Consider the following 25,235-nt stretch of genomic DNA (forward strand, 5'->3'; position numbering starts at 1 on the left):
TGAACAACAGTTCCACCTACCCCAAGTGCAAAATGTTCCTAATACATATCAAAGGCAGAAACCCACTCAGGTTTTCTGCTCTCACTATATGTACAGATCTCCTAGTGATATCAATGACAGATTTGCAAAGGTATGGGCTGGATCCATCTCCCACTGAAATAAATTGGAATACTTCAATTAACTTCATTGGTCTTGGATCTGCCACATGGAGAACAAGAGAGTGTAGTTAAGATCCACCAAGAAGAAATTTTGCTCTTAATGAAATTAAATTTAAAAATAGAGAATAAAGGACAACAGTAAGGGATTTAAATGGTTCTCTAACTGGAAAGTTCTGACAAATTTCAGGATTTCTACACATGAACCATTCAAATCTTTCCACAAGTTTATTTTATCCATACAGTAGGAATATATGGATCTGCGAAGCAAAACTGAAATCTTACAGAATATTATCTTAATAAAATATTTGGCAATATATCTTCAGTTTACATTACAATTGTAAATACATGACTCAGGGTGGTATTTTGACATTAAAACTAAGTAGTTAGTCAACATCACCAGAAACCCAAAATGGAATTACAGACTTCAACCCTGATCCAGCATTCTTTAGGAACTAGGTGTCCCTGCAGAGCCCCACTAACTTTGAAGGTGATTATGGGAAGAAGCTAAAGTCTTCCCTCACACTACACAATTCAGGATGAGGGCCTTAGATGCAAAACATACCTGCTACTACCCAACCTACCATTTTTATAGTCATGTGCCTTAACTGGCATTACGGCCTCCATCCATGGTATGCACCTACTGATTCAGTCAAGTTAGGGTAGGTAACATTTTATTCTAGGATTAAAAATGGCCATTTAATATAAAGCACTTATCACACTGCAGGGCACTATAAATACTAAATAAATAAACAAATAGATAGATAACTTTAGTTACTGTACAATAAAATGACTGGTGGTGTGGGCTCCTCAACTTCCTGAATATTCCTAGTAGCAACAGCTGCCAGTGCAGATGCTGGGGAATGGCCAAGACAAAGGCTTCTATTTGTGAAAATGAAAACAAGGCTTATTAATTTTGTATTGATTAAACTTGCAATATCATTGCCTCTCTGCTTTTATGAGGCAATAAACTGATTCCCTTGAGATAAACCAGAAGGCTGGATTCAATTGGGAAGCAGATTACTCTCACACAAAAGGCAATGATATTATCACTTCATTAAGGGTGTAATAAATTGGATACCTTCACCAGCACATGACACAAGGCTATATTTCTAACTGGAGTACCTGATGACAATTTAAATCACAAGAGCGACAGACAAATTTTATTAAATATATTTGAACCTTTTGTCCTGCATTTGTGAACAATGTACTTTCTTTTAGACTTCTGAATCAGTTGCAGTGTTTTGTCTGCAGAGCTGGGTCAGTCTAATGTTTATATTTCAAAGGAACATCCCAATGTCCAGTTCTTTGCAACCCTGCTGAACCAGATTCTCCCCAGGAGAGGGATTTGAATGCAAAAAACCAGGAGTGAGACAGGGAAAGCCTCACTGAAATTGACAGACAAGACCGTCCAGCCCCAGAGGGAGAGAAACTGACTTACAGTGAACCCGCATCCCTAGGTCACTGATGGAGGCTCGGAGCAGCTCTGAAGGGGAGCATCCCCCAACCCCTATCTCAGTGAGGGAGGCCTGGAGGGCTCTGAAAGGGGGAACCCCCCCCAAGTCCTACCCCAGTGCCGGAGTCCTTGGGGGAGCCTCCACTTATCCCCTGCCCCAGAGAGGGGGACTTGGGGGAGCCCCGCCCGAGCGGTGACGGGGGGCGGGGGTGTCTCTCTCACCAGCACAGATTTGCTCCCAGAGCGTCTTCGGTCCCTGAGCTACAGCCATGGAGGAGCGCGGTTACCAAGCAACCCCCAAGCAGCTGGCGGAGATTACCCAGAGGAGCCCGCGCCAGGCCCTGCCTTCCGCTTCCGGGTCAGCGCTGCCCGGGCTCGACGGACACGCTGGGCGGGGGGAGGAGGGGGAGGGGAGGAGTTGCACGTGGGGCCCACAGGTAAGAGGCCTCCCGGTGCTGGCGGTGGAGCGAGCGCGGGGCCGGAAGCTGGTGCGGACTCTGGGTTGGAGGCGGGGTAGAAGCGTGGGCGCGCGAGGGGCGCGGGAGGCGGTTGGCTGGTGGGGGCAGGGGACCGAATTTGCCGCTAATGCCAATAAACGTATTGTTACCATCCTCTGAAAGCCATGGAAATCCGTCACGCGTGTCAGTAAAACCAGGGACGGATCCTGTGGAGCATGAAGGCCAAAATCGGGCCGGCTTCACGGAACAAAGCCACACCACAGCCTTCCAAGAACCGATCCCTCGCTGAAGCCGTGTCAGCCCTAGGATGAACTAGGGCCCACGACTGCTCCCCCAGTCGTCGCGCCGGCAGAGGCCGTAGCACGGAAGGTGGTGTAGCCCCTGTGCTGTCTACCTATGAAACCTATTGTTACATTAGTTTACCCACTCTTCTCTCTCTCGGCTGTGAAGCCCCCTCTGGGTGGGTCTCAGTTGCAGCAGCAGACAGGGAGAGCCGGCGGAAAACTGACAGGGCACAGGGCCTCTATGCAAATGGCTTCTGCACCTTGGGATCTTGAGGGACTTTCTGGTTTGGGGGAGGACAACATTCCTGCTGGCTTTGTTGAGGGGCCACATGAACTGTATGCCTCTGAGGGGATAATGTGTAGGAAAACTAGCAAATGCGGGTTTCCTGTCCCCTGCTTGTGAGAGATCCTCCCCAAGGTGGGTATAGCCCAAAGTTTTATTTTTTTTATCCCACTCTGATAAATGGAGAACACGGTCAGAGCTGTCGGTTCTGCATTTCTGCCTAGATTTAGAGTATGACCTATTGTTACAGCTCAGAGCTGAGCTAACAAAGTCTTTAAAAAGTCGCCTTGGCTGCATATTTTGGGGCCTGTTCAGGCAGGATAGCTGCCTGCAAGGAGAAAGGGAAAAAAACCTACTAGGAACTCATTTTTTGCTGCAGTCTGTGGGAGGCATCTGGACATACTAAATTCCACCACCCAAGTTGCCTCCTTAATACCTTGACTGGTGGCAGAATTCAGATCCACAAACATCTGTGCCATGGAAGCTCCAGTATAATATCTTTGAAAGAGGGACAGTTGGTGGGGTAATAAGATTCAACCATCTCACTTCATTCCTTTCTGAAAGGTTATTGTTCAGAACTGAAGCTGAAACAGAGTAATCTTCCAAGCCTTGTTTACACTGGAACAGCAAACACTACATTAAGCACAGGGTGGGATAAATTAAATGTGATTATGGTCAACTAGCTCTTCCCCTGGCTATTCTGGTTCTGTCAGAGTCCTGTATGATAGACAGCAAGTGGTGGGGAGGTCGCAAAGAAAGTGGTATTCCCACCCTGCTCCAATCAGAGTGTACAGATACTGTATGTAGTCCAAATTTACCGATAAAACTCACCTCAGGAAGTGGGCAACTCAAATATAAAAGCCTAATCTTTTCCTCCAAGCGTGACTGTTGCAAGGACTCAGCCTTCTGTCCCTTCTTATGTTTGAAGATAACTGAATCTATCTGTTAGTGATTGCCTGCACCTTCATGTTGGTTGTGAGCACCTGCAAACAGGATGAATCTGAAGGTTCTTGTTTGCCTATGTAGGGCACAGAGTCTGCCCTCCTATTACAGAAAGCTGTCTATCATGGTAGGATCAGTATAGCTCAGAAAAGAATCCCTACTGACAATGCTCAGGAAAATCATGCTATCCCGAGCAGGCTTTCAGTGTGTTTGTAGCTAGCATGGATCTGATCTGAGTGGACAGAGCCTCCATCAAGGGAAATAGCTGATGGATTTAACCTTGTAAGAAATGTTTATAGTCTGATCTTCAGAGCTGTTCCTTGGACATTTAAATTAGGCTAAGGGAGCTGTGGGTTCTGAGCATGTCAGAAAATCAGACCAGTATTTTTTTCCCCCTCTCCATAGTTCAAGTAGAATTAACACTTTAAAAGAGTGGGAAGCGCTAAGCAGAAAGCTGTGCACTAACCTGTAGTATGTTTTTCAGAATGATAATAAATGAAGAGGGAGAGAGTGTTTATGAGGAAACGACACAGAAAAAGAAAAAAGTGAAGAGCACTGGGAGCCAAACTGTCATCAAAATTGAAGAAGACCTCCAATCTGACACACAAGCAAAAACTAAGGTGAAGAAAAAGAAATGCTTAACAGAAGAGGATTCAGATCAATTAAATCTTAGTAAAAAGAATAAAGTTGGCTCCAAATTAAATAAAAGAGCATGTTCTGACAGCCCTGTGACAATAGAAAGCAATTCAGAGTCTGAGCCGGTAAAAGAAATAAAGAAGAAATCTAAAGTTTTCAAAAAGAAGTCAAAGAAAGGCCAAGGTCTTTCCTTGTTACCGTTGGAGAATAATCAGGACAGTGATCAATACCTTCCAAAGAAATACACAATTCATTCTCAGGAAAATACAGTCATTGGTAAAAATCACAGAGAGAATATCTCCCAGTACTCGGAAGGTCACAGTGAAGTAACCAAGAAGAAGAAGAAAAAGAAAGAGAGAGACATTTCTTCCTTAACAGTGATAGAAATTCTAGACAGTGATCATGAAATTTCTAATAAAAACCTTAAAAAAATAAATAAAACCACTTTACGGGAAAAAGCACTCGCTGGTAAAAAACACAGAAAGGATATTGTCCAGAACTCTGCTGGAGAGAGTGATATAATGAAGAAGAAGAAAAAGAAAGACAAACGTGACTCCTTAACACTGGCAGGTGATCAGGACAACAATCCCGGTGTTTCTGAGAAGCTTTCAACACGAGACTTCAGAAAAAATCAAGAAACCGATTCCCAGGAAAACACATTAATAAGAAAAAAACAAAAAGAAAACATTGTCCAGAACTCAGAAAGTGACAGAGAAGTAACCAAGAGGAAGAAAAAAAGCAAAGATTTTTCTTCCTTAACATGTGAGGATAATCAGGACCAAAGTCATGGAGTTTCTAATAAACACCTTCCAAGAAAAGAAAAAGCCAAGTCCCAGGAAAAAGCACACGGTAGAAAACACAGAGAGTATTCTGAAGATGACAGTGAAGTAACCAAGAAGAAAAAGAAAAAGATTCAGAAGGAAGAGGAGAAAGTAACTGAGCCTGTAAACCTTATGGATGAAGATGGGGAAATATCTGAAGGTGAAAAGATGACGCCAATTAAAAGTAATAGAAAGAACAAGAAAAAGAAATCCAAACCAACGGAAGACCTTGCAGTGGATAATATAGATGAGGGACTTCGAGAAAATAATAATGTGCACTGTGACAATAAGGGTAAGAAAAGAAATAAACAGGGATCGCAGAACTGTGCTGAAGAGCCAAGATTGAAAAAGAAGAAGGTCACTATAAAAACAGAAAATGAGGCAATGGTAAGCTCTAAATGTAATCGTCTTTCCATCTTGCCACTGAGGCGCTCAAAGCTTTTTATGTACACATGAAGAGTCCAGTCTTGCAAGCTGTTCCACATGGATGGACTGTGCAGGGCCACATTTATATAATTGGGGCTGCAGTCAGGTGCAGGGTCAAAGTGAGGAACAGCCAGCAGGATCAGAGTTTAATGATCTAAGTCTGACACCAGTCCTGAGAGGCAGAGAAGTATTTTATTTTTTAATGCCTATTGCTATAGCCACTTAGTGTGCTCTAATTACAAAAATGTAAAATGCACAAATTACTTATGTAACTACCCGGAGGAGTTGACACAAAACCAAAGTCTGTGTCTATGCTCTGAACTTTCTCAGACCCATCCCACTGTTGATAGTAGCAGCACTAGTATAGAGTGGAGTACCAGTGTTTTTATCACTATGCCATCGAGACCTGTGTCTCCAAGACATGATGGTAAAATGCTAGTGTCCACCAACACCTTGTCTGTTCTAGGCCTTTTTTCCCCCTAAAAGTTCTCTTATTGTTGACATTGCTGGAGAAGCTACCTATACTAGTGGTAGCAATTGTGGGAGAAGTTTAAAGGGAAAAAATGCCTTATGTGGACAAGGCCTTTCAGAAAATCCCAAATGTGTACAAGACCTCAAATATTGATCTGCAAACCCTGGTAGACCAAATGTTAGGATGAAACCTAAACCAAAACTCACTTGTTAATGAAACACAATAAACCCTAAATCAAAACAATCCACCAAAGGGTAAATAAAACAAACAGGCATTTAGGTGATGGGTAATCTAAAGCTCCAGAAGTCTGTGACTCAAGTTAATTGGAGCAGAACTCCAGCTGATTGACTATTTATTACAGAAATCCCATTAGGAATTCTTAAATTGTGGTGTCAATTGAATAGCCAAATGAACTTGCTGTTGGGTGGAACGTACATGGAGAAATGGTCTTTTGACATAAGATAATGAGGGCTGGGATGAATAGAAACACTTACCTGGTGTACTTCTACAAACAATCCTCAAACTGAGCATTTTCAAATTAACGTTTTTTCTCTGAAGTTTTTCAAAATGTTCAACTCTATTTAAGAGTAGTGATAGCAAGTTACTATTTATATGATCATTTTATCACTTTCTTTCCTGACCCCATATAAGCATAGGGGCCGAGAACCCATAACTGCCATTGAAGTCCATAGGAGCTGTATGTGCTCAGCACCTTTAAAACTCAGACCCTAGATGACAATATTACTGTATGATATTCTGCACTTCCACAGAGCCTCTTATCTAAGGCTCTGCAAGAGCTTTACATACATTATGTCTCAACAACCCTTAGAAGTAATTACTACTCCAACTGCTTTACACCAGGGAAAGCTTAGGCACAGATAAGATAGGACATACCCAAAGCCACACTGTGAGTCAGCAGAGCAGGGAATATAACTCACTGCCTCCTTAGTTTGTGCTCTAACCACTAATTCTCATTCCACTACTTAAATCTGTAAAATTAACATCCTTCCTGGCTCAGGCTTCACTCTGCTGCTGTGGTAGTTAGCACTCAGCGTGCTCCAGCAGTCGTGTGGAGAGTATTGGAGTTACTCCCTCATATTTTTTTTAAACATTGTCCGTATGTTAGATTCATGATTGACTTTGGGGTTACTTTGGATACCGTCTCCATTTAACTCACTTCTGAGACAAAACACACAGTCAATCTGGTGTACTCTGTTTTGGTGTATCACCATACACAGTTATTTGTGTTCTGTGGAATCCTGCAGAGCTTTCCAACGTCCAACACTTTCAATCATCTGTAAGTTGCAGCGTACAAGTGGAGTCTTCATCTTACACAGCAGCATGGAAATGGGCTTTGTTTAGTCACAAAGGTACGTGTGTGAGTGCATGTACATTTATCATTGTGAGTAGGCCAGTTGGGGCTGTAGCCTTCTTTATTAGATTTTTCCTTTTGACCTTTCGAAGGCCAAGATGGTTTTATTGCTGTGATAAATTTTCTAATTAAATTGGCATTGTCCTGATGAGACGATTAGACGTTATTTGGATTTATGCAGCTGCTCACATGTGTGCACAGGCAAGATAAGCTTTACAGTGACAAATGCAGTAGTATGATGGTACTGGACAATGAAGATGGAAAGCACAGCAAAGTGCCTTCCAAGCAACTGATTACTATTCTTACTATTTATGTTCAGTCCTCTGTAAATTAATAAAGAAATTACCCCAAATTTTTCCAAAAGTTTAGATGTTGGGGTAATTCTGGTCTGAAGAAATTTAATTATTGTTACACTGCTGTAATAGATGGTGGTGGTGCTGGTCCCCGGTTTAACTGCATTACAGTTCTGGACCAGTTTCTAATCTCTAATGCATGTCACACACCACTGCATCTCTCAGAATATCCACTGCTTTGCTTGTGCATGCAAGCCCGTAGCAAGTTTTTTGAAGACTATACAAAGCAGTATGTTGTAGCTGAGATTCACATTTGTCTCCCTGATTGTAGTTACTTATAACAAATTTGGATTGGTTGGCAACAAGTCTTTACTAATGTTAGCTTTTATACATAGCGTCTGTGAGCAATATGAACCACCACTTTGGATATGTAGAGGACATTCCAGCTCCCTCATTGTGGTCCAGAAATAGAAGCTGAAACTCAGAGCCTGTAAAATCTATATTTCTTGTAGGGAGTTGAGCTGTCCCTAGTATTCCCTTCTTTTGAGGGGCTGACTGTACTGACCTTTAAAACACTGGTATATTCCATGCTGCCGGCCAAATGAATGCATAAAGGGGCATGTGTGTAAGAGAGCACATGCCTGCAGTTACCAGGAGGCTCCAATCCTGTTCTGCTTGAATGAGTTTTGCTCTTGGTGTCAGTGAGAGTAGCATAGGGCTCTGAGGTACCAACAGTTTTCCTGTACACTTTCAACAGGAAATAACTATGGTAACAATAGTTACCATGAATGCCAAAGTGCTGGCCTTTTTATTGTATGCAGGGTAGTTGTAGCCTCCTTGGTTCCAAGATAAGCTTCTCTCTCACCAACAGAAGAAATTGGTCCAGTAAAAGATATTATCTCACCCACCTGGCCTTTTTAACGGCAGGCACTGTGCGTTATACATGGATAAACCTCACATATGCATATTCTCACGAAATCTCACAAAAACTGCCCTCTTTTCATTTTGCAGCAGAGTCTGCAGTGCCTTATGTGAATGAGACTTCATTACACTGATGGAGTCCAGTCACAATAGCCTTGAGCAAAATAAACCAAGACTATCCTGTGCTGAAGAACTATATTTGCTTCTTTTAAATGATGTGTACTTGTGACCTAATTCTATGAAGTGCTAACCGCTCTCAGCTTCCATCATGTCCAGGAGAAACTTCAGATTGGTGCACCCTAAACAAAGCCCTGATCCTGCTAATTCTCAATGGTCAGTAACCCACACTGGGTCACCCAGTCATTGTGAATTAGCAAGGGTAGATACACACAATTCTCCTTTTCTTGCCTGCCACCTACCCTTCAGACTAAAATCACTGCAGCTCTGTTTGCTGAACTTGGTTTGTTGCTGTCATCACTGTTTTCCCTTTTGTTTTAAAGAAATCTGAAGAGACAGGACTAGGCCACGTAGAAGTATACTGGATACTTCATTTTTGTTCAGAGAATGAGCTCTCCTTACTGTGGAAAGCATTACTGTGGAAAGCATTTCTTTCTCCTGTTGGGGTTAGACGTATTTGTGTGTATGTGAATTCAGTGCATAAAAAAGTAGATATGGAAAATGAGTTAAATTATCCATGGGTTGGTTGGAAAAAAAACCCCTCAACAGAAATAGCAATCTCTGTGGACATAAGTCTCTTACAAATCTTCTCCTTGTCCTAGCATTACTTCATTATTTCATGCTTGAATTATTGTTCTAGTTTTCTCAATGAATCTTTCCTCTGGCCACCTTCTCTCAGCTAGTCAAACCACTGTGGCTCAGTTAATTTTCTACTATCCTAGCCTCTCCATTACTTATCCAACACATTGGCTGCCCTTTAATCTCATCTTTGTAACTGAGTTTTCAAAGTTGTCCTTACAGTGGGGCCTGCTTACCCTAGTGAGCGGGTTTGTGTGTGTTTTCAATGTAAATTATGTTTGTGTCACAGATTTGATGCTGGTAACCCACCCCTTTTATTTGCAGATTCAAAATAGGGTAACTCTGATTTTTTACCAAACTGTTTAATCTGAAATGCCTCTGTCTCCGTCTTCTGTGCAACAGATTATTTATTGTATGTTCCCCATCTCTTTACAAGTCCCTCTTTTACAAGGGTCGCAGGTGTCCCTGATACTCTCTGAAAAAGCGGAGTTCTGTTGTGCAAAGCTTTAGCAGATGTATCTCCCCACTGATGGAAGTCTCTCCTCAAGGAGATGCACAGGCCCAATTGTCACTTTCAGTTTAGAATTTGACTGTTTCCATTTACCTGATTTTGCAACACTGCACTGTGTCTATTAGACAATGTTCTCAAAGTTGTCACTGCCACTATGTAAATTGCAGTTACAATGAGTAGATATTCATACTTATATTCAGGTTTATATCTTTGTTTTGCAGGAATGTAAGGATGATGTAACAGTGGTAGAGGAAAGGAAAGGAAACTGCGATGAAATAAATATAGACAAGGTATAGACTCATTTCTGTATACTGTGTAGCTCTGTGTTAAGTCAAATCCTAGTAGTAGGTATGTCTGGATCTAGCCAGCCATGTGAGTGTGCACATGCTGTGTGCAGATAAGAAATCACATTGATTGTTATTGTGTACATACATGCTAAAGAGTGTACTACTTACCAGATGGAATATGTTGCATCTTCTGTGGGCCCAGCACTAAAGCAGGGTAAAATCTGGGACCTGTTGCTGCAGTGGCTGCCAAAGGGTTTGAAGTAGCTGATCAGATTTAATGCTCACTTGTCCAAGCCTCATCTGTGCTGGCAGTTTGTATGTGTGTTACCTGCAGTGGACTTTGTGTCAAGGAAATTCAGTAATCGCTGTCAAGCCATTAAAAGTGCTGTTAAACAACGATAGACCACCGTTTATTTAAATAGTTTTGGATGTTTTCTACATTTTCAAATATATTGATTTCAATGACAACACAAAATACAAAGTATAAGGTGCTCACTTTATATTATTTATGGTTACAAATACTTGCACTGTAAAACCAAAAGAAATAGTATTTTTCAATTCACATCACAAGTACTGTAGTGCAAGCTCTTTAGTGTGAAAGTTGAACTTAAAAATGTAGAATTATGTACAAAAAAAAACTTTGTGCGTGTGTGAATGCAGTGTAAAACTTTAGAGCCTACAAGTCCACTCAATCCTACTTCAGCCAATCGCTCAGACAAGATTGGATACAAATTGTAGGAGATAATAGTGCCTGCTTCTTGTTTACAATGTCACCTAAAAGTGAGAACAGGTGTTCACATGGCACTGTTGTAGCTGGTGTCACAAGGTATATTTACGTGCCAAATGTGCTAAAGATTCATGTCCCTTCATGCTTTAACCATCATTCCAGAGGACATACATCCATGCTGATGACGGGTTCTGCTTGATAACAATCCAAAACAGTGTGGACCGACACATGTTCATTTTCATCATCTGAGTCAGATGCCACCAGCAGAAAGTTGATTTTCTTTTTTGGTGGTTCGGGTTCTGTAGTTTCCACATCGGAGTGTTGCTCTTTTAAGACTTTTGAAAGCATGCTCCACACCTTGTCCCTCTCAGATTTTGACATCGCTTCAGATTCTTAAACCTTGGGTCGAGTACTGTAGCTATTTTTAGAAATCTCACAATGGTACCTTCTTTGTGTTTTGTCAAATCTGTTGTGAACGTGTTCTTAAACGAACATGTGCTAGATTATCATCTGAGACTGCTATAACATGAAATATATGGCAGAATGCGGGTAAAACAGAACAGGAGACATACAATTCTCCCCCAAAGAGTTCTGTCACAAATTTAATTAACACATTCATTTAATGAGCATTATCAGCATGGAAGCATGTCCTCTGGAATGGTGGCCAAAGCATGAAGGGGCATATGAATGTTTAGCTTATCCAGCACATAAATACCTTGCAGTGCCGGAAACAAAAGTGCCATGCAAATGCCTGTTCTCATTTTCAGGTGACATTGTAAATAAGAAGCAGGCAGCAGTATCTCCCGTAAATGTAAACAAACTTGTTAGTCTTAGCAATTGGCTGAACAAGAAGTAGGACTGAGTGGATTTGTAAGTGCTAAAGTTTTACTTTGTTTTGTTTTTGAGTGCAGTTATGTAACAAAAATCTACATTTGTAAGTTACACTTTTATGATAAGGAGATTGTACTACAGTACTTGTATGAGGTGAATCGAAAAATACTGTTTTGTATAATTTTTACAGTGCAAATGTGTAATAAAAATAATAATGTAAACTGCACACTGTAAACTTTGTATTTTCTGTTGTAATAGAAATCTATATATTTGAAAATGTAGAAAAACATCCAAAATATTTAATAAATTTCAATTGGTATTCTATTGTTTAGCAGTGTGATTAAGTCAAAAAAATTAATCATGATTAATCACGTGAGTTAACTGCGATTAATCAACAGCTCTAATTAATATGTTTGATAAGTACCAGAGTTAATGTTTTGCAGTTATTTGTAAGAAATGCTAATATTGGAAATTAATAATGGCTTTATCTTCTGAAATCAAGTGTGCAAAAGGCTAGAATGCTAACCTGCCTTGTAACTTAATTAAACCAGTCACTTTTTCTTGTCATCTCATTCTTACGTCATGAATTCAGTTAACCAAAATTTCACCACAAACCAGTATCTTGTGTGATTTATTTTTTTTCCTTTTAGGTTAGACGGCAAGCTCTGCAAGAAGAGATTGATAGAGAATCTGGCAAAACGAAGGTTTTCAGAAACAAAGTGGAATCTGTACGTATGAATCTAGAGCTTGGTCTGATGGGATAATGTGTCCACAGCAACGCTCTTGAAAATGCACTACATCCTTCTCTGTATGCTAGTCATGTACACCACTTGGCACACAGTCCTCTCTTCTGATTGCAGATTTGAGGTCATACTACGGACCAAATTAGTCCAATCCCAAGAGACGCTGGGAGCGGACTAGCCAACTCCAATAGCAGTGGGATTGTACAGACCTCTAATTCCCATCACTAGTCCTGAAAAGTAGCATTTTCCCTGCTCCCTCTGGGAAAATTAGCCAAGATGAATTTGCTGCAAAATCATTTTCTATTTATTGTGGAATACAAATAACACTAACCCATGCATATATTTGTCATTGGGACTAGAGTTAGCACATAGTTTGCTGGGAGAATTGGAGAGCAGGGAACTAGTCCCAAATTACTGAGCAGCATCAAACCCAGCCAGCTTGTTTTAAAGTCTCCATGATGACTTGGTAGACACTTTGGTTATTCACAAGTCGGTGGCTTGCTGTGCATGTCGAGGGGCAGACGCACTTTTTCTGGGAAGAAAGTTCACTTGGGGCAAGGGAACGGAGAAACTGACAAATCCATTTGAAAAGCTTGCTGTCTCCTATAAACAAATAATGTAACCTGGTACTTCAGCTCAGGTGTGTGAGTGTGAGTGGGAAGGCCGAAAGAGGATGAAGAAAATATAGTGCATATGCCCCCTTCCCGTCAGTCAGGTTTTCACCTTCCGCAGCTCACACCTACATCTCTGTAGGGCTTGTCTTGGTTCTTTGTCTTTGCCTCTTCTGCTCCCTGACAGGTTTAGAGTGGAACATCTGACAGCTGCTGTAATTGCTGGCCTTTAGCAGGGGTAGTGGGATTCAGAAAGGGGAGGGGGCCTTATTGGTATTCCAGCTTATCTTCGCTGTCTGTGAACTGCACCAGAAGACTACGACAATTCTAGTAAAGTATGAACGTATATGAATCAAATGGCCAAAATCTATAAAATGTGTAACTTTTTGCATAGGGGAAGGGATTGGGAAGAGAACTCAGATAGTTTCAAGGCATACGTTGAAATAAAAGCAATCTAAATGTCTCTGAAGTCATTCAGAAAATGACATGTTGGCAGGGAATCCCAGTCCTTTGAGGCTGAACTATCAGTGGTTATTAGCACATGGCAGAACAGGAGCTATGAAGACTAATTAGCGAGCTTCACAAAGAGTAAGCTGGAAATGCTGCAGTAAAAGCAATGTGTAGTAATTGCCAGCAGTTAACTTAAAAAATTATAGGGTTTGAAAAGGTGTAATTATTTCTGCATCTGTGCTGATATGTATCCTCCACCTCCCAGAAAGAATGTTTGTGTCACAGACACGGACTTATTACAGCAGCTGTCTGACAAAATTATGAAAATTCTACAAAAGCTGAAATATCAATGAGGTGGTTTGTATCCTGTTCAAAGTGAAACGCCTCAGTCATGTGGAAAGTCTGCTTTTAAAAGCAGACAGCGTAGTCTACGCTGAATGAAAAGACTCTATGCCCACTGGCTATGTATCATGTACAAAACCCCTTCCTAGCTTGCTGCCACTATTGCAGTCGTTGCAGCGTGTATGGTGTGCTGTGTATCATCTTGGCTGTTTGGTGAAGATGGTGGTTTCAGAAGAGCGGGCTACATACAACTTAACTATATTATAAAGGAGACGACCCTGGCTGATGTGGAGCTCCATTGTTTGACACCCGTGAATCTCCTACCAGGGCAGCACAACTCCTTCCCTCCTGCTTTTGTTAGCAGCTGAAGCATGGAAGGCTAGAGCTAAAGAATGGTGAACTACAGCAGTTGCCAATGGTCCCATGGGTTGTGTGTGTGTTTTTAATGTGCCTATAGAGGATAGTTAACTAGTGGGGGAAGAAATTAGTGCTTAGAACCGATGGGCCAGATTTGGTTGTGTCTTCATAGTTAACTTTTATTAGAAAAAGTTGCTGAGGTTGTGAAAATGAAAACATAGAGGACAGATCTGAAACCTTTTCTAGAAAAGCCACACAGCCAACTCATTAGAATAAGTAAAGTGTGGCTAGAGGCGGCTTTTTGTGTCTTTGGGAATTGATCAGCGAAGTGTCCAGCTGGCAGAGAAGTTGGATGCCTAAAGATAAAGAGGAAAGAGACACCGGAGACAAAACAGGAATGAACATGGTGCCATGACCGCATATTCTGCTATAGCGATGTCCTGGATGCAGTCTATTGTCACTGTGATCTTAAAATGGATCATGATGCACCTTTTATTCCATTTGCAACCCATCTGACACAGCAACCCTCTCTTGATTGGTTACCATGGCTTTGAAAACAGTCATTGAACATTCTTTGGCTTATCTCTGGAGGTTCACTGGAGCATCAGTCCATAATCTGACAGACTACACACTGTCGCATTACATAATTGGGAAGTAAATGCTGTAATTGTACATGCGTGGCCTATCCTCTGTTTAGATTTACTGCATTGAGGCAAAGCAAGGGTGCAATATTCTGAAAGGAATATGGGGTAAACTGTGCTGCATTAGTTCTAGATAGGAGCTGAAGCACTTACTTTAATACTGGACAAAGCCTAAGTAATTTAGGCTGTAGTTTTTATTCCAGCCTTCAGAAGTTCTGAAAATAGTGGGCAGTGATTGTAATTGTGCAAAACATGGTAGAGATCATTTTAGTAATCTGAGACAGACAATCTCAAACAGTAGGAAGTACTCGGGAGTCAGTCCTGGGCATCTATTAGTGCCCAGCTGTTCTAATATGTAGTTGCACCTTCTGTTTCCTTCTCCTTTAGCTGATCATGGGCCAGATCATACAGAGTGCAGTGTGGGGTGGAGGCTGGTCAGCACCTTACAGATTGGGGGCCTACATTTGGACTCAGTATTGCTGAATGCTAAAGCAGCAGCAAAGCCCCTCTGTACTACTTCATTAGTGGAAGCAGTTATGATTGGCTTTGCCAGCAAGATGAAACCACGCAAGCCTGCCTTGAGGTTAGATGGAGAAGGGTTCAAAACTCACTGTCGCAAATACTGAACAGTTTTTAAAAGAAATATAGTAGGTAGATCTGTTCACGGGTGTCTTTCCATGCAATTCCTGTCTCCTCTTTAGGCAGCGTACATGCCTTGTTCAAAGATACTTAAAATGTCTCCCCTTTGGTTGCTTCAAGACTTGTAGATTTTAGTGGCTGCAAAAGCCAGGGGGACTGGGTTTCATGGTGGTGTTTCTGATGGTGGGTAGTGAACACGGCTTGGTGCGCTTGGATCCTGAGGGTTACCCCATTCAAACCTCCACCTCACTCTGCTCCAGAGAAGTTCCCCCCTCAGATGGCAATGAAACTTCTGAGCATCATATGATTATACAATTAATGCAGCCAGTTCCTTACCATGTGCTTCCCTGAAGTAGAGCATAGAGCAGGCAGAGAGGTGGGATGCAGAAGTAGGAAGAGAACAATTTCTCCTTCCCTTGCCTTCGCTCACTCCTAAGGTGTGCTAGGGTTTTGGGTGTCTTTGTCACAATCTTTATGGCCCACTGGTGGTTGCAGCCCTAAAGCTGGTGTCATTTAATGTTGTGATCCTAGGAGTTTATGGATAATAGATATAGTTCAGGTAAAACTTCCTAATCATCTTGTTTTATTCAGCAGGATATGAAGTTTGGCCAGTGGAGCACGGCTACTTTTGAAAGTTCAGACCAAAAAACAAAATTCCTTAAACTGATGGGCGGTTTTAAAAAGAGTTCTGCATCAACCCAAGATCCACCAGGAACCACAGAAAAACCAAACATGGCTCTGAACAAAAAAGGTGAGGATACCTTAAAGCAGACCCTGCAAATGGAGTTTGATAAAGCAATAAACTTAAAGCAACATAGAGGAATTGGCCTTGGATTCCAGCCTATTGCCAACAAAAGAGTGTACATAGATAAATATGTTTCTAAATCTATTAAATTTGAGGACTAAACTTTGTTGCAGCAATGTGAGAGGGATGAAAAAACCATTCTGACTTGCTTTCTACATTTTTTTCTTGGGATGAAACCAAGTTCAACACCCAGTTTGCCACTTAAGAGCACCAAGTGATGATGTGACTAGAAATCTCAGTGCACATGGAACTAAGTTCTAACCTCAGCTGAATGACAAATCCCAGTGTATCTTGAAGGTCTGCCAGTATGTTCTTTACTAACAGGGAGAAACTCTCTTTCAGCAAAGGTTTGAGACTTGCAACTGTAGCCTGTGGCCATTTAAATCTTGTAAATATTTATTTCAACTCTTAGAATGCAGAATGTATAAAACCCTTTTAAATACATTTTAGTGACTCAAGGGCAACATACTGGTTCCTTTGTTGTTTTGCAGTCAATCATGTAAAATCCTCACGTACGTTTTTCTGCTAGTGTGGTGCCAAATTATGGCCTTTTGCACTGAAAGACACTATAGGGAAGGCTAGAATTTGATCAACAGGCTTTTTGTTTGCAAATCTCATGGTTTCTTTAATGGTCTCAGTAGCTTTTCCCTTTTCAAAAATGCCACAAGCTCTCACAAGCAACATTTTATTTCAACATCAAAAACCCAGTTAGTGACTGTATCTATAAGGTAGCTGTGCTGATGAATCTTGGTTATAATTTCTATGCACCAGTTAAGCATGTCTAGACATGGATAGTAACTTTCAGTGAGTCACTGAGCTACACTTGATTTCTACTTCTCCCTTGCTAACTAACATTGTTCACTATTTGTGTTAATCTGTTTTGGTAGCTTTGCTTTAAGGGCCAAATCCTGGTCCCAGTAAACTGGCAGAATTCCCATTGGCTAGTGGGACCAGGTGTGGCCAAGACTATTTCTCAGAACTGCACAACCCCCATGAAGGTCAATCATAGACCTGCATGAATGAAATCCCTGTTTCTTAACCTTTGGATTAACTCCTACACGTAATGTTACAGAGTCACATTTTCACTGGCTGTGTACAAAAGAGCATGAATTGTAAAAATGCAATTGTATATTTATTCAATCTATGCATATTTGGAACTCCAGAGAGCCCAAGTCAGTAGGGGTGGCATTGTCTCCTTGAAAGTATGAAAAGCTGTGTGTATTAACTGGTTTAATCCTTTCACTTAGTGTCGTGCCACTGGGAGATGGGGGCGGGGAGGAGATGGTCTTCACAAGTGTTAGCATAGCTGTGAAGTGACTGTAAAAATGGCAGCGTGGTTGCCTCCTGGGTCTAGCATTTCCACAGCAATATGGCTCAGTTTACAAGGTAAAAGGCAAATTATTTTACCCACTTACCACCTGATTTGTTTTGCGGATGCTCAGTTTCCATTGCTCTCCAACAGGCAGGATGACGTCCACCCATTTGCTAGGCCTCCCTCCTCTGCTTCTCCAGCCATTGCTCTGAAACAAGTGTTGGCCTGTACCCCCTTGAGAGGGCAAGTCTCTTGGCAAAGTCTGGTCTGTGTGTACAAAAAACCCCAGGAGTCATCCAATGGCTTTTTAGGTAACTCCTATAAAGGGAGATTAAAGCCACCTGATGAGTAGGAAGCCCCCACTAATCCACTCCAGTACCTCAGACAAAGAAAAGGGGGCATGGTGACCTCCCTTCCCTCATTGAAATGTTGAATCCTTTCGTCTGCAGGGTCTGAGGCTGCCTCAGGTCAAACTCCTCCCCTTGCTGCGTGAGTTACAGCCCTTGACTACCTCAGGCAGAGCCTTTACTCTCCCCCCTCCAGCCAAGTGGCTGGCTCATCTGTCACAGCCCTGCCATTGGCTTTCGTTCCTGCCTCCCTCTTCCCAGGCAGCAGAGGTTTCTCACTAAACAGAAAAGTCAAGGTCTGTAGAATGCTACTGCTAGGGCCACATTTTAACTTTAACCTTCTCTGGCCAAGACATGAAGAGTGCCAGCTGTGCTGCTGGAGACACCTTCCTTTGTTTTGCTCTGGGTAAGGCAAGAGTCAAACTGGAGATGCAGAGGAAGGAGTGGGAAAACCTTGGCTGGTGATTTGAGCAGCGTAGGAGGGAAACCACCATCTGCTCTGTGAGCCACAGCAAGGTTAGCCTGGGATCTGAAAGTCAAGCTGGCTTGACGCAGGCAGCACACCTCTACACCAAAGATGCTGCAGGCTCTATTACTCAAACCCGTGTCATCAACCGAGGCCTTACTCTCAGACGTGTAACCAAGAGTATCAACTGAGGGGTTTCTCAGGGTGCTTTGCCATTGGAACATAATGCTGTGATGAGTCCAGTGCACTCTCCCCTACCTGGGCTGGTTCTGCAGAGCAGCACTACTGAGCACAGAGACCATTTTCAGTTACTTTCAAGATAGATTCACACGATGCACTTTCCTTTCTCGTTTACTCAGCCTTGTTTCAGCACGTGGGGTGTGTAGAATTAATCTCCTCCATGCTTTTCAGACTTGTATATTAAAAAAGAGGGCAGGATCTGAACACTGATAGCCTTGTTTTGTGAGGAGCCCTACCTCGGCCTCTGTGCTCGCTACATGTAACATGCACATTTCTCAATCTTTCCTTTGCATTTAGCAGCTGTAATGTTTTAAAAGATTTGTATATATTTATAATGAAAGCATTTTATTCTTTGTATCTAAACTTCATTGTAATGTAGCTTTGAAAGTAAAACAATGGTTTTTAATGAGACTGGGTGTGTTCATTTATTTCCTAATTAGATCTTTGTACTTAGCAAAGGCATCTGGTCTGTCACTGTACAGCTACATGGGCGTGGAAGAACACACGAGTAAAAAAAAAAAAAAAAATGGAACAGTATGGTGAAAATCTTATATGGCCAGTGAGGAAACATATGGGTTCATATAGTTTGATGTACTAATGCCATTGTTTTACCAGGCTTGTGTATTTGACATAATTCCTTACAGGCAAATTACAACCTGGTAACAGCAGTAGTGCACCCAGGGTTAGGATAACTGTATGACAAGCTGAGACACCAGCCTAACCTCAGAAATGTTATGCAGTGTTCCTACAACTTTTTCTTTTCCCCTGCACACAGCCTGCACACAGCCTGCACAGGGTCCTACTTCAATTCACTTAGCTACAACCTGATCACTAGTTATATTTCTTGGGTTTTTGCTCATTAACATCTAAGAGAAAATCAGGGCAAGGAGCAAGGAAAGAATAATAATTTTTGGTATACTGCATTGCTAGCCTCAGGGTATGTAATGGCAGGGTTTGTGGACCTGGCTTAAATCAACTGCAAAACTAAGTAACCTTGAAAATGCGATGGACAACTTAAAAGCTATTGGTTAAGAAAAATTGAGGCTCACAGGCTCCAGACTTCTGTTTGATCATCAAATAGGTTGCAGAGCTGTTCAGTATCTCTATTCTTCTGAGACATTTGTATATTACCTTCTGTGAAAAGATCCTGGTATTCTGCACGTCCATGTAGCACAGAAAGCCACATTAGCTGTACAGCTAACAGGATCAGAGGCCTTGCATGCATGTTCTACACTGCAGATTTGTAGATCACCATTATCCCATACATGGGCAGACCAAACCAATCAACACTCCCACTAAAATAGAGCAGACATTTAGCTAGAGAACTCCCAGGCTTCCAAAGGAATTGAACCATGGGTGAAACACACCAAGACAAAGTGGCTGTAATGTGAGTAAACACACTCGTGGGGAGGGGGGACTGAGAATGGTTTAGCACTTGCACACCATCAGGTTAGTTTTTAAAAAACCTTTTATCTTCTAAATTAGCACCACTCCCCTCCCACTGACCACCTGTAATTCTGGTTCTCACCAGACTTTGCATTGATAAATTAACAGCATATGTGCAAAGAATGGAAACAGAGTCAAATATATGCCCCATTCCATATTGCATAGCTATGATACACTTGTTCTGATAGTTATATACCAGGGGCAGGCAAACTTTTTGGCCTGAGGGCCACATTGGGTTTCCAAAATTGTACGGAGGGCCGGTTAGGGGTGGCTGTGCCTCCCTAAACAGCCAGGCGTGGCCCGGCCCCCGCCCCTATCTGACCCCCCCCGGGACTCCTGCCCCATCCACCCCCAGACTACCTGCCCCTGACTGCCGCCCCATCCAACTTTCCCTCTCCTTCCTGATTGCCCTCCTGCCTGGACCCCCTGCCCCCATTCAACCCCCCTGTTCCCCTGCCCTGTATCCAACCCCCCGCCCCCACTGCTCCCTCCTCCCTTACCGCACTGCCTGGAGCACTGGGGGCTGGCGGTGTTACAGCTGCACCGCCCAGAGCGCCAGGAGAGGCAGCTGCGCCACCTGGCTGGAGCCAGCCGCGCCGCCGTGCAGCACAGAGCACCGGGTCAGGCCGGGCTCTGCAGCCCCGCCACCCAGAGCACTGCGCCGGCGGCGCACTGAGCTGAGGCTGCAGGGGAGGGGCCGGGGGCTCGCCTCCCAGGCCAGGAGCTCAGGGGCCAGGCAGGAGGGTCCCAAGGGCCGTAGTTTGCCCACCTCTGTTACATACCCTACACGATTACTTTTGAAAAACCTTATTTCCAATCTAAAATTTTAAAAAAGTATTAACAAGCATCCAATATCATTCAACCCCTCTGAATGAAAACTAATTCCTAACCCTCTACTGCAAGCTGTGCATACCCCACTAAATTACAGACAGCAAACGATGTAGTGAATGTCCATTGATAAGTGGACCCTTTGATATAATTACCGAGGACTCAAAATACATTGCAGAAAAATCAGTTGTTGCCTGGCAACCAGAGCAGTTATTCACCTGAACTGGCCTATCACTAGTCAGCTTTTTTTTTAAATAGCAGTTAAGCTTCATCCACTTTAAACCCCGGCATGTGTGATGATGCACAAGTAATGGACACCTGCATTTCTTAACACACCACCTGCAAAAACAATAAAAAGCTCCAATCATCGACTGATTAACACTTCTGCTCTCCAGCTAAACTAGTTCTGAGGGCATAACTCCTTGTTTTAATCAATGAGGCAGTCATCAGTCTCAGCACGATGGAGAATATTTTGACAGCACCATTCCACACGCATTACAAAGTACAGCTTCTACCACAGAGCAGAGCTATTTTATTAGAGAATTTCATTCACACAAAATGGAATTTTCACCCTCTACAAAAGACAACTTCTTGCTCAAAATTTGGCTAGAGTATTTTAGTCATCCTTGCTTATTGTAGAGAATAACTCAGTAAATTGCCTAAACTCAATCAAAACTAGGGCACTTATGGCAGTAGCAGCAACCTCACATCCTGGCTCCTTGCCACTGGCAGAGGGGAATTTGTTAAGCAGTAGAATAGCAAATGGAACTAATCATCACAGGATGTTCAGTCAGGTGATGACTGTGGATACATGTAATAAGGAACAAAGATGAACTAAACTGCACATTAACAGGTTTTATTTGATGATACTGTGCATTTGGACTGGAAACACAAGGGACTCTAAATACATTTGCATTTTCCTCTGAAGACTCCCCACTGATTGCCAGATTAAATTTAGAGGTTCCCTCCATTTTACAAAACATTTTTAGACTAAAAGGAAAAGCATAAACATGTTGGCGAAAGTGTATTACAAAAATGGTTTTTCAAATCCAGAAAACAGTAACATCTCAGCCATATTCCTGTTATACTGAAACTGGCCACATGAATATTGGAAACAGCTCTGTCTACAAAGAAGTCTGAGGCATAATTCTCATCTAGAACTACTGCTGATCATGAACTAGGATGTTACAGCAACATATTGCTCACACGCAGGAGAAAATAATTTGTCCTAAATGGAATGAAGTTGGGGGGAAGGGGGAGCTCCTGAATATGCGTATTTGGACAATTTTCTTCCTATGTTGTTAAAGTTATGTCAAATTCAGGTCTAGAATGTTATTTGCCATCAGAAATTTTAAGATGCACTTTACTGAATCTAAACATTTCAATCAGATTCTGTTTAATGACACCATTGGAACCAAACTTAGTTCAAATTATTGCACTTTGTCAGAACAATTTTACCTTGTCCAAATTAATCTGTCATACTTTTAAGTGAAACTTAAAAATGAAAATACACTGAACTCTAACAAAAGCTCAGAATAAAGCTCCTATTTTATGGACTTGGCAACATGCCCTTCGTGACGGATGACTCTGGGAAGGGTAACATTCATCAGGTCCTGGACTGCAGAGGGAGCCTTAGTGCCAGCTCTGTAAAATGACTCATTTCAGGTTGTTTGCTTTGCCTCTTGATATATTCCAGTGTTTTTACCTACAGAGGAAGGAGACAGACAAATCTTTGTACTTTTTCTTGAATCAGCTTACTTGACAGCCCTATGAAAAGTTTAGTGACGATTTTCACTGGGTTTCAATACTGCAGTCCAATCCAGGCATAACCACCACACACTCCTGACCCCAGAGCTGGCAGTCACAGGTGTTGCTCAACAAGTGTTATTTTTCAGGTCTGGACCATGCTGCTTCTCCACTAACCAGAAAGGCAGTTTCATTTGGAGTAAAGCTGTCTCCTGTACTCCTAGCCCCAGCAGTTTCAGTTCTCATACATCCAGCAAATGCATGACATCCTTATTAAACGTGCTGGGAAAGTTACCAAGGCAGTCTAAATAGAAAAGGTCAGCTAGTTAGCATCCAGTAAGCCGATGCTGCCGACTGTTCCAGGCTGGATGCTAGTGTTGTAAAGTGGCCCACTGGTCATAGCAAAAGAGACTACAATCACACTCCAGTTTACTTATAACCCTGTCAGTCATGGGCCCAGGACACAAGTGAAAGGCTACCTCCGATTTCTGTTTTGAGCAGATGCTGATTCAAAGTTGGAATTTACATTATGTGCTCGCATATAAAATCAACAGTAAGTTATTAGGATTCAGATACACAGGACATGTTATTTTTCAATTCAAAACCATTTTAAAAGATTTAAATGAACATATTTTTGTTGTAAGAAAATAAATCTAATAAAATAACTGTGAGGCATGGCTAGGAAGGGTTAAACATCCTGTAAAATAAATAACTCACAGAAGACATGTGGGGAGATAATGTTTGTGTTTTTGTGTATTTACATATGTATGAGTAGGGTCCACAAGGTAATCAACAGTCCCTGTCTATGTTGTATTCTGATATCATTTAAATGAATTGTAAAAACGGGATATCTCGGTATTTCTCTCTCTCTGAAATATACTGTGAATGGTGGAGGAAAACCCCAATTGCCTTATGTTAATTCATATAGCTAAGTGATGGACCTCCTTCAAAGTCATCCTAATTACCTTTTGTTCCCCAAGGAACTCCCAACTTGTCAAAGAGGACATGAAATTGTATAAAAGATCCTTGGGTCCCAATTCTGTCAGATCTGCTTAAGCTTCGTCAGGGGAAGTTTGAGTCACAAGACTGAGGTTGCAGTTATGCGGGTACACCCTGAATATGATATCTGGACATTGGACTATGACCTATGAACTGAATTCTAAAGGAACTCTTTGCAACCACAAAGCTCACCATCTCTGCTATGAATCTGCACCTAAATGAACTGAAGTCATGTCTGTATGTATATTGATCTTTTAACCATACTCTCTCTCTCTTGTTTTTTAATAAATTTTAGTTTAGTGTGTATTTGGGTAAGATCTGAAACATTCATTAGCCTGGCAGGTAATGTGTCCAATCCTTTGGGATTGGTAGAACCTTTCCTTTTATATGATGAAATAAGATTTACCGAAATTTTCATCATATTTGACGTGGGTACGTGGATGGAGGTCTGAGGCTGGATCACATTAAGGGAACTGTGTTGTTTGGACTTCTGAGTAACCAGTAAGGTAATAAAGAAGCTGTGAATCTAAGTATTGGAATATCCACCAGCTTTTTGGGGTTTGGCTGCCCCATTCTTTGAAGTTCACCCTAATTGAGTGACCACAGATGGCTTCCACTGGGACCCAGGTCACACTGACCCTTTCCACCAGTAGAAGTAAAAGGAAGGGCACCTAGAACTAATGCCAAAAATGGCACACTCCATTTCAGTCCATGTTATTCTTACCATAGTCTTGGTGTCAGCAAAGCCATGCTTCTGTGCCAGGTTCCAGAGATTGACTGAAAGTTGGTTTAGTTTGTTGTTCCGTAGATCTCCATGAGCTAAAATACTATTAAAGAAGTAGAGAGCCAGCTGGCTTTGGCGCTTCAGAGTCTATCATTAAAAAAAAAAAAAAAAAAAATTATTCTACAGCCATCCTGGAGTTCTGATATATCAGCAAAATATAGATATCCTGATAATTATACACAGTTCAGAGAATTTTACCAACAGCTAGACATATGCTCTGTAACAAACAGGCCTAGCATTATCAACATTAGCAAGGACTTTGGGGCTAGTCCTCCACGCATTTGTCCTCAAAATAGGACAAATAAAAAAACACCTATCTACTCATTCAGCCCCATTCCAAAGTAGTGTGAGTTACAACAGTTCCTACATCAGGTGTCAGTTTAGCTCAATGACTTGGTACATTTTTGTAATACTGTGCATTCTAGATACCTGAACGGTTGTAGCTGTAAACACCACCACTACTGCATACTCACAGTACTGAACGTGGGCACCTCTTCTGCCACCTCACTGACAGGGCTGTTTGAAAGGTTCTACAGGATGATTTAGTGGGGGATTGGTCCTGCTTTGAGCAGGGGGTTGGACTAGATGACCTCCTGAGGTCCCTTCCAACCCTGATATTCTATGATACAAGAACCCTGAACTTACCTGAGATCAGGGTGCCTTTAAGATCCTATTAGGACTGTGAATATTAGCCCAGATTCATAAGAGTCCAGCAGACTTGGGGTGAAGTTCATATAGCCTGACCTCCCTTTTAGCCCCTCACACCTAACAGCAGCTTCCACAGGGATCTCAGCACTGTCTTCCCAGAGGTCCTCCCCACAGTTGCTTGCTGTCTCTTGAGGCCAGGA

The 25,235-nt window shown here is 42.1% G+C and overlaps 3 protein-coding genes across 9 annotated transcripts in view; 1 reads left to right on the forward strand and 2 right to left on the reverse strand.

Annotated features, from left to right (window-relative positions):
• Positions 1 to 1,966, reverse strand: part of IQCK (IQ motif containing K) — a 210,094-nt gene extending 208,128 nt beyond the window's left edge. For 2 of the 4 annotated variants that reach the window (XR_012161133.1, XM_073362277.1), the window contains exon 1: positions 1,834 to 1,961. Coding sequence is in view for 3 of the 4 variants with exons in the window: in XM_073362277.1 (XP_073218378.1) it covers positions 1,834 to 1,882 (49 nt within the window). In the remaining variant the exon portion in view is untranslated. Of the gene's footprint in view, positions 1 to 1,833 lie in introns of all 4 variants that reach the window. The other 2 variants (XM_073362280.2, XM_073362281.2) reach the window with 2 other exon arrangements.
• On the forward strand, positions 1,881 to 17,482 carry KNOP1 (lysine rich nucleolar protein 1). Its single transcript, XM_073362270.2, is given in 6 exon segments — positions 1,881 to 2,012; positions 2,014 to 2,048; positions 4,063 to 5,422; positions 10,008 to 10,076; positions 12,282 to 12,359; positions 16,006 to 17,482. Coding segments are annotated over 6 exon segments (1,989 nt in total). The 3' UTR covers positions 16,321 to 17,482.
• A 3,871-nt stretch (positions 17,483 to 21,353) lies between these two features.
• The window catches only part of VPS35L (VPS35 endosomal protein sorting factor like), a 120,323-nt gene continuing 116,441 nt past the window's right edge, over positions 21,354 to 25,235 (reverse strand). For all 4 annotated transcript variants that reach the window (XM_073362283.2, XM_073362284.2, XM_073362282.2 and 1 more), the window contains 2 exons: positions 24,328 to 24,474; positions 21,354 to 22,563 (listed from right to left, as the gene is read on the reverse strand). In XM_073362283.2, the coding sequence (XP_073218384.1) occupies positions 22,465 to 22,563; positions 24,328 to 24,474 (246 nt within the window). In that variant the 3' untranslated portion in view covers positions 21,354 to 22,464. The remainder of the gene's footprint in view (positions 22,564 to 24,327; positions 24,475 to 25,235) is intronic.

The sequence above is a fragment of the Lepidochelys kempii genome, chromosome 10, assembly GCF_965140285.1.
Source record: "Lepidochelys kempii isolate rLepKem1 chromosome 10, rLepKem1.hap1, whole genome shotgun sequence".
In the NCBI taxonomy this organism is placed as follows: domain Eukaryota; kingdom Metazoa; phylum Chordata; order Testudines; family Cheloniidae; genus Lepidochelys; species Lepidochelys kempii.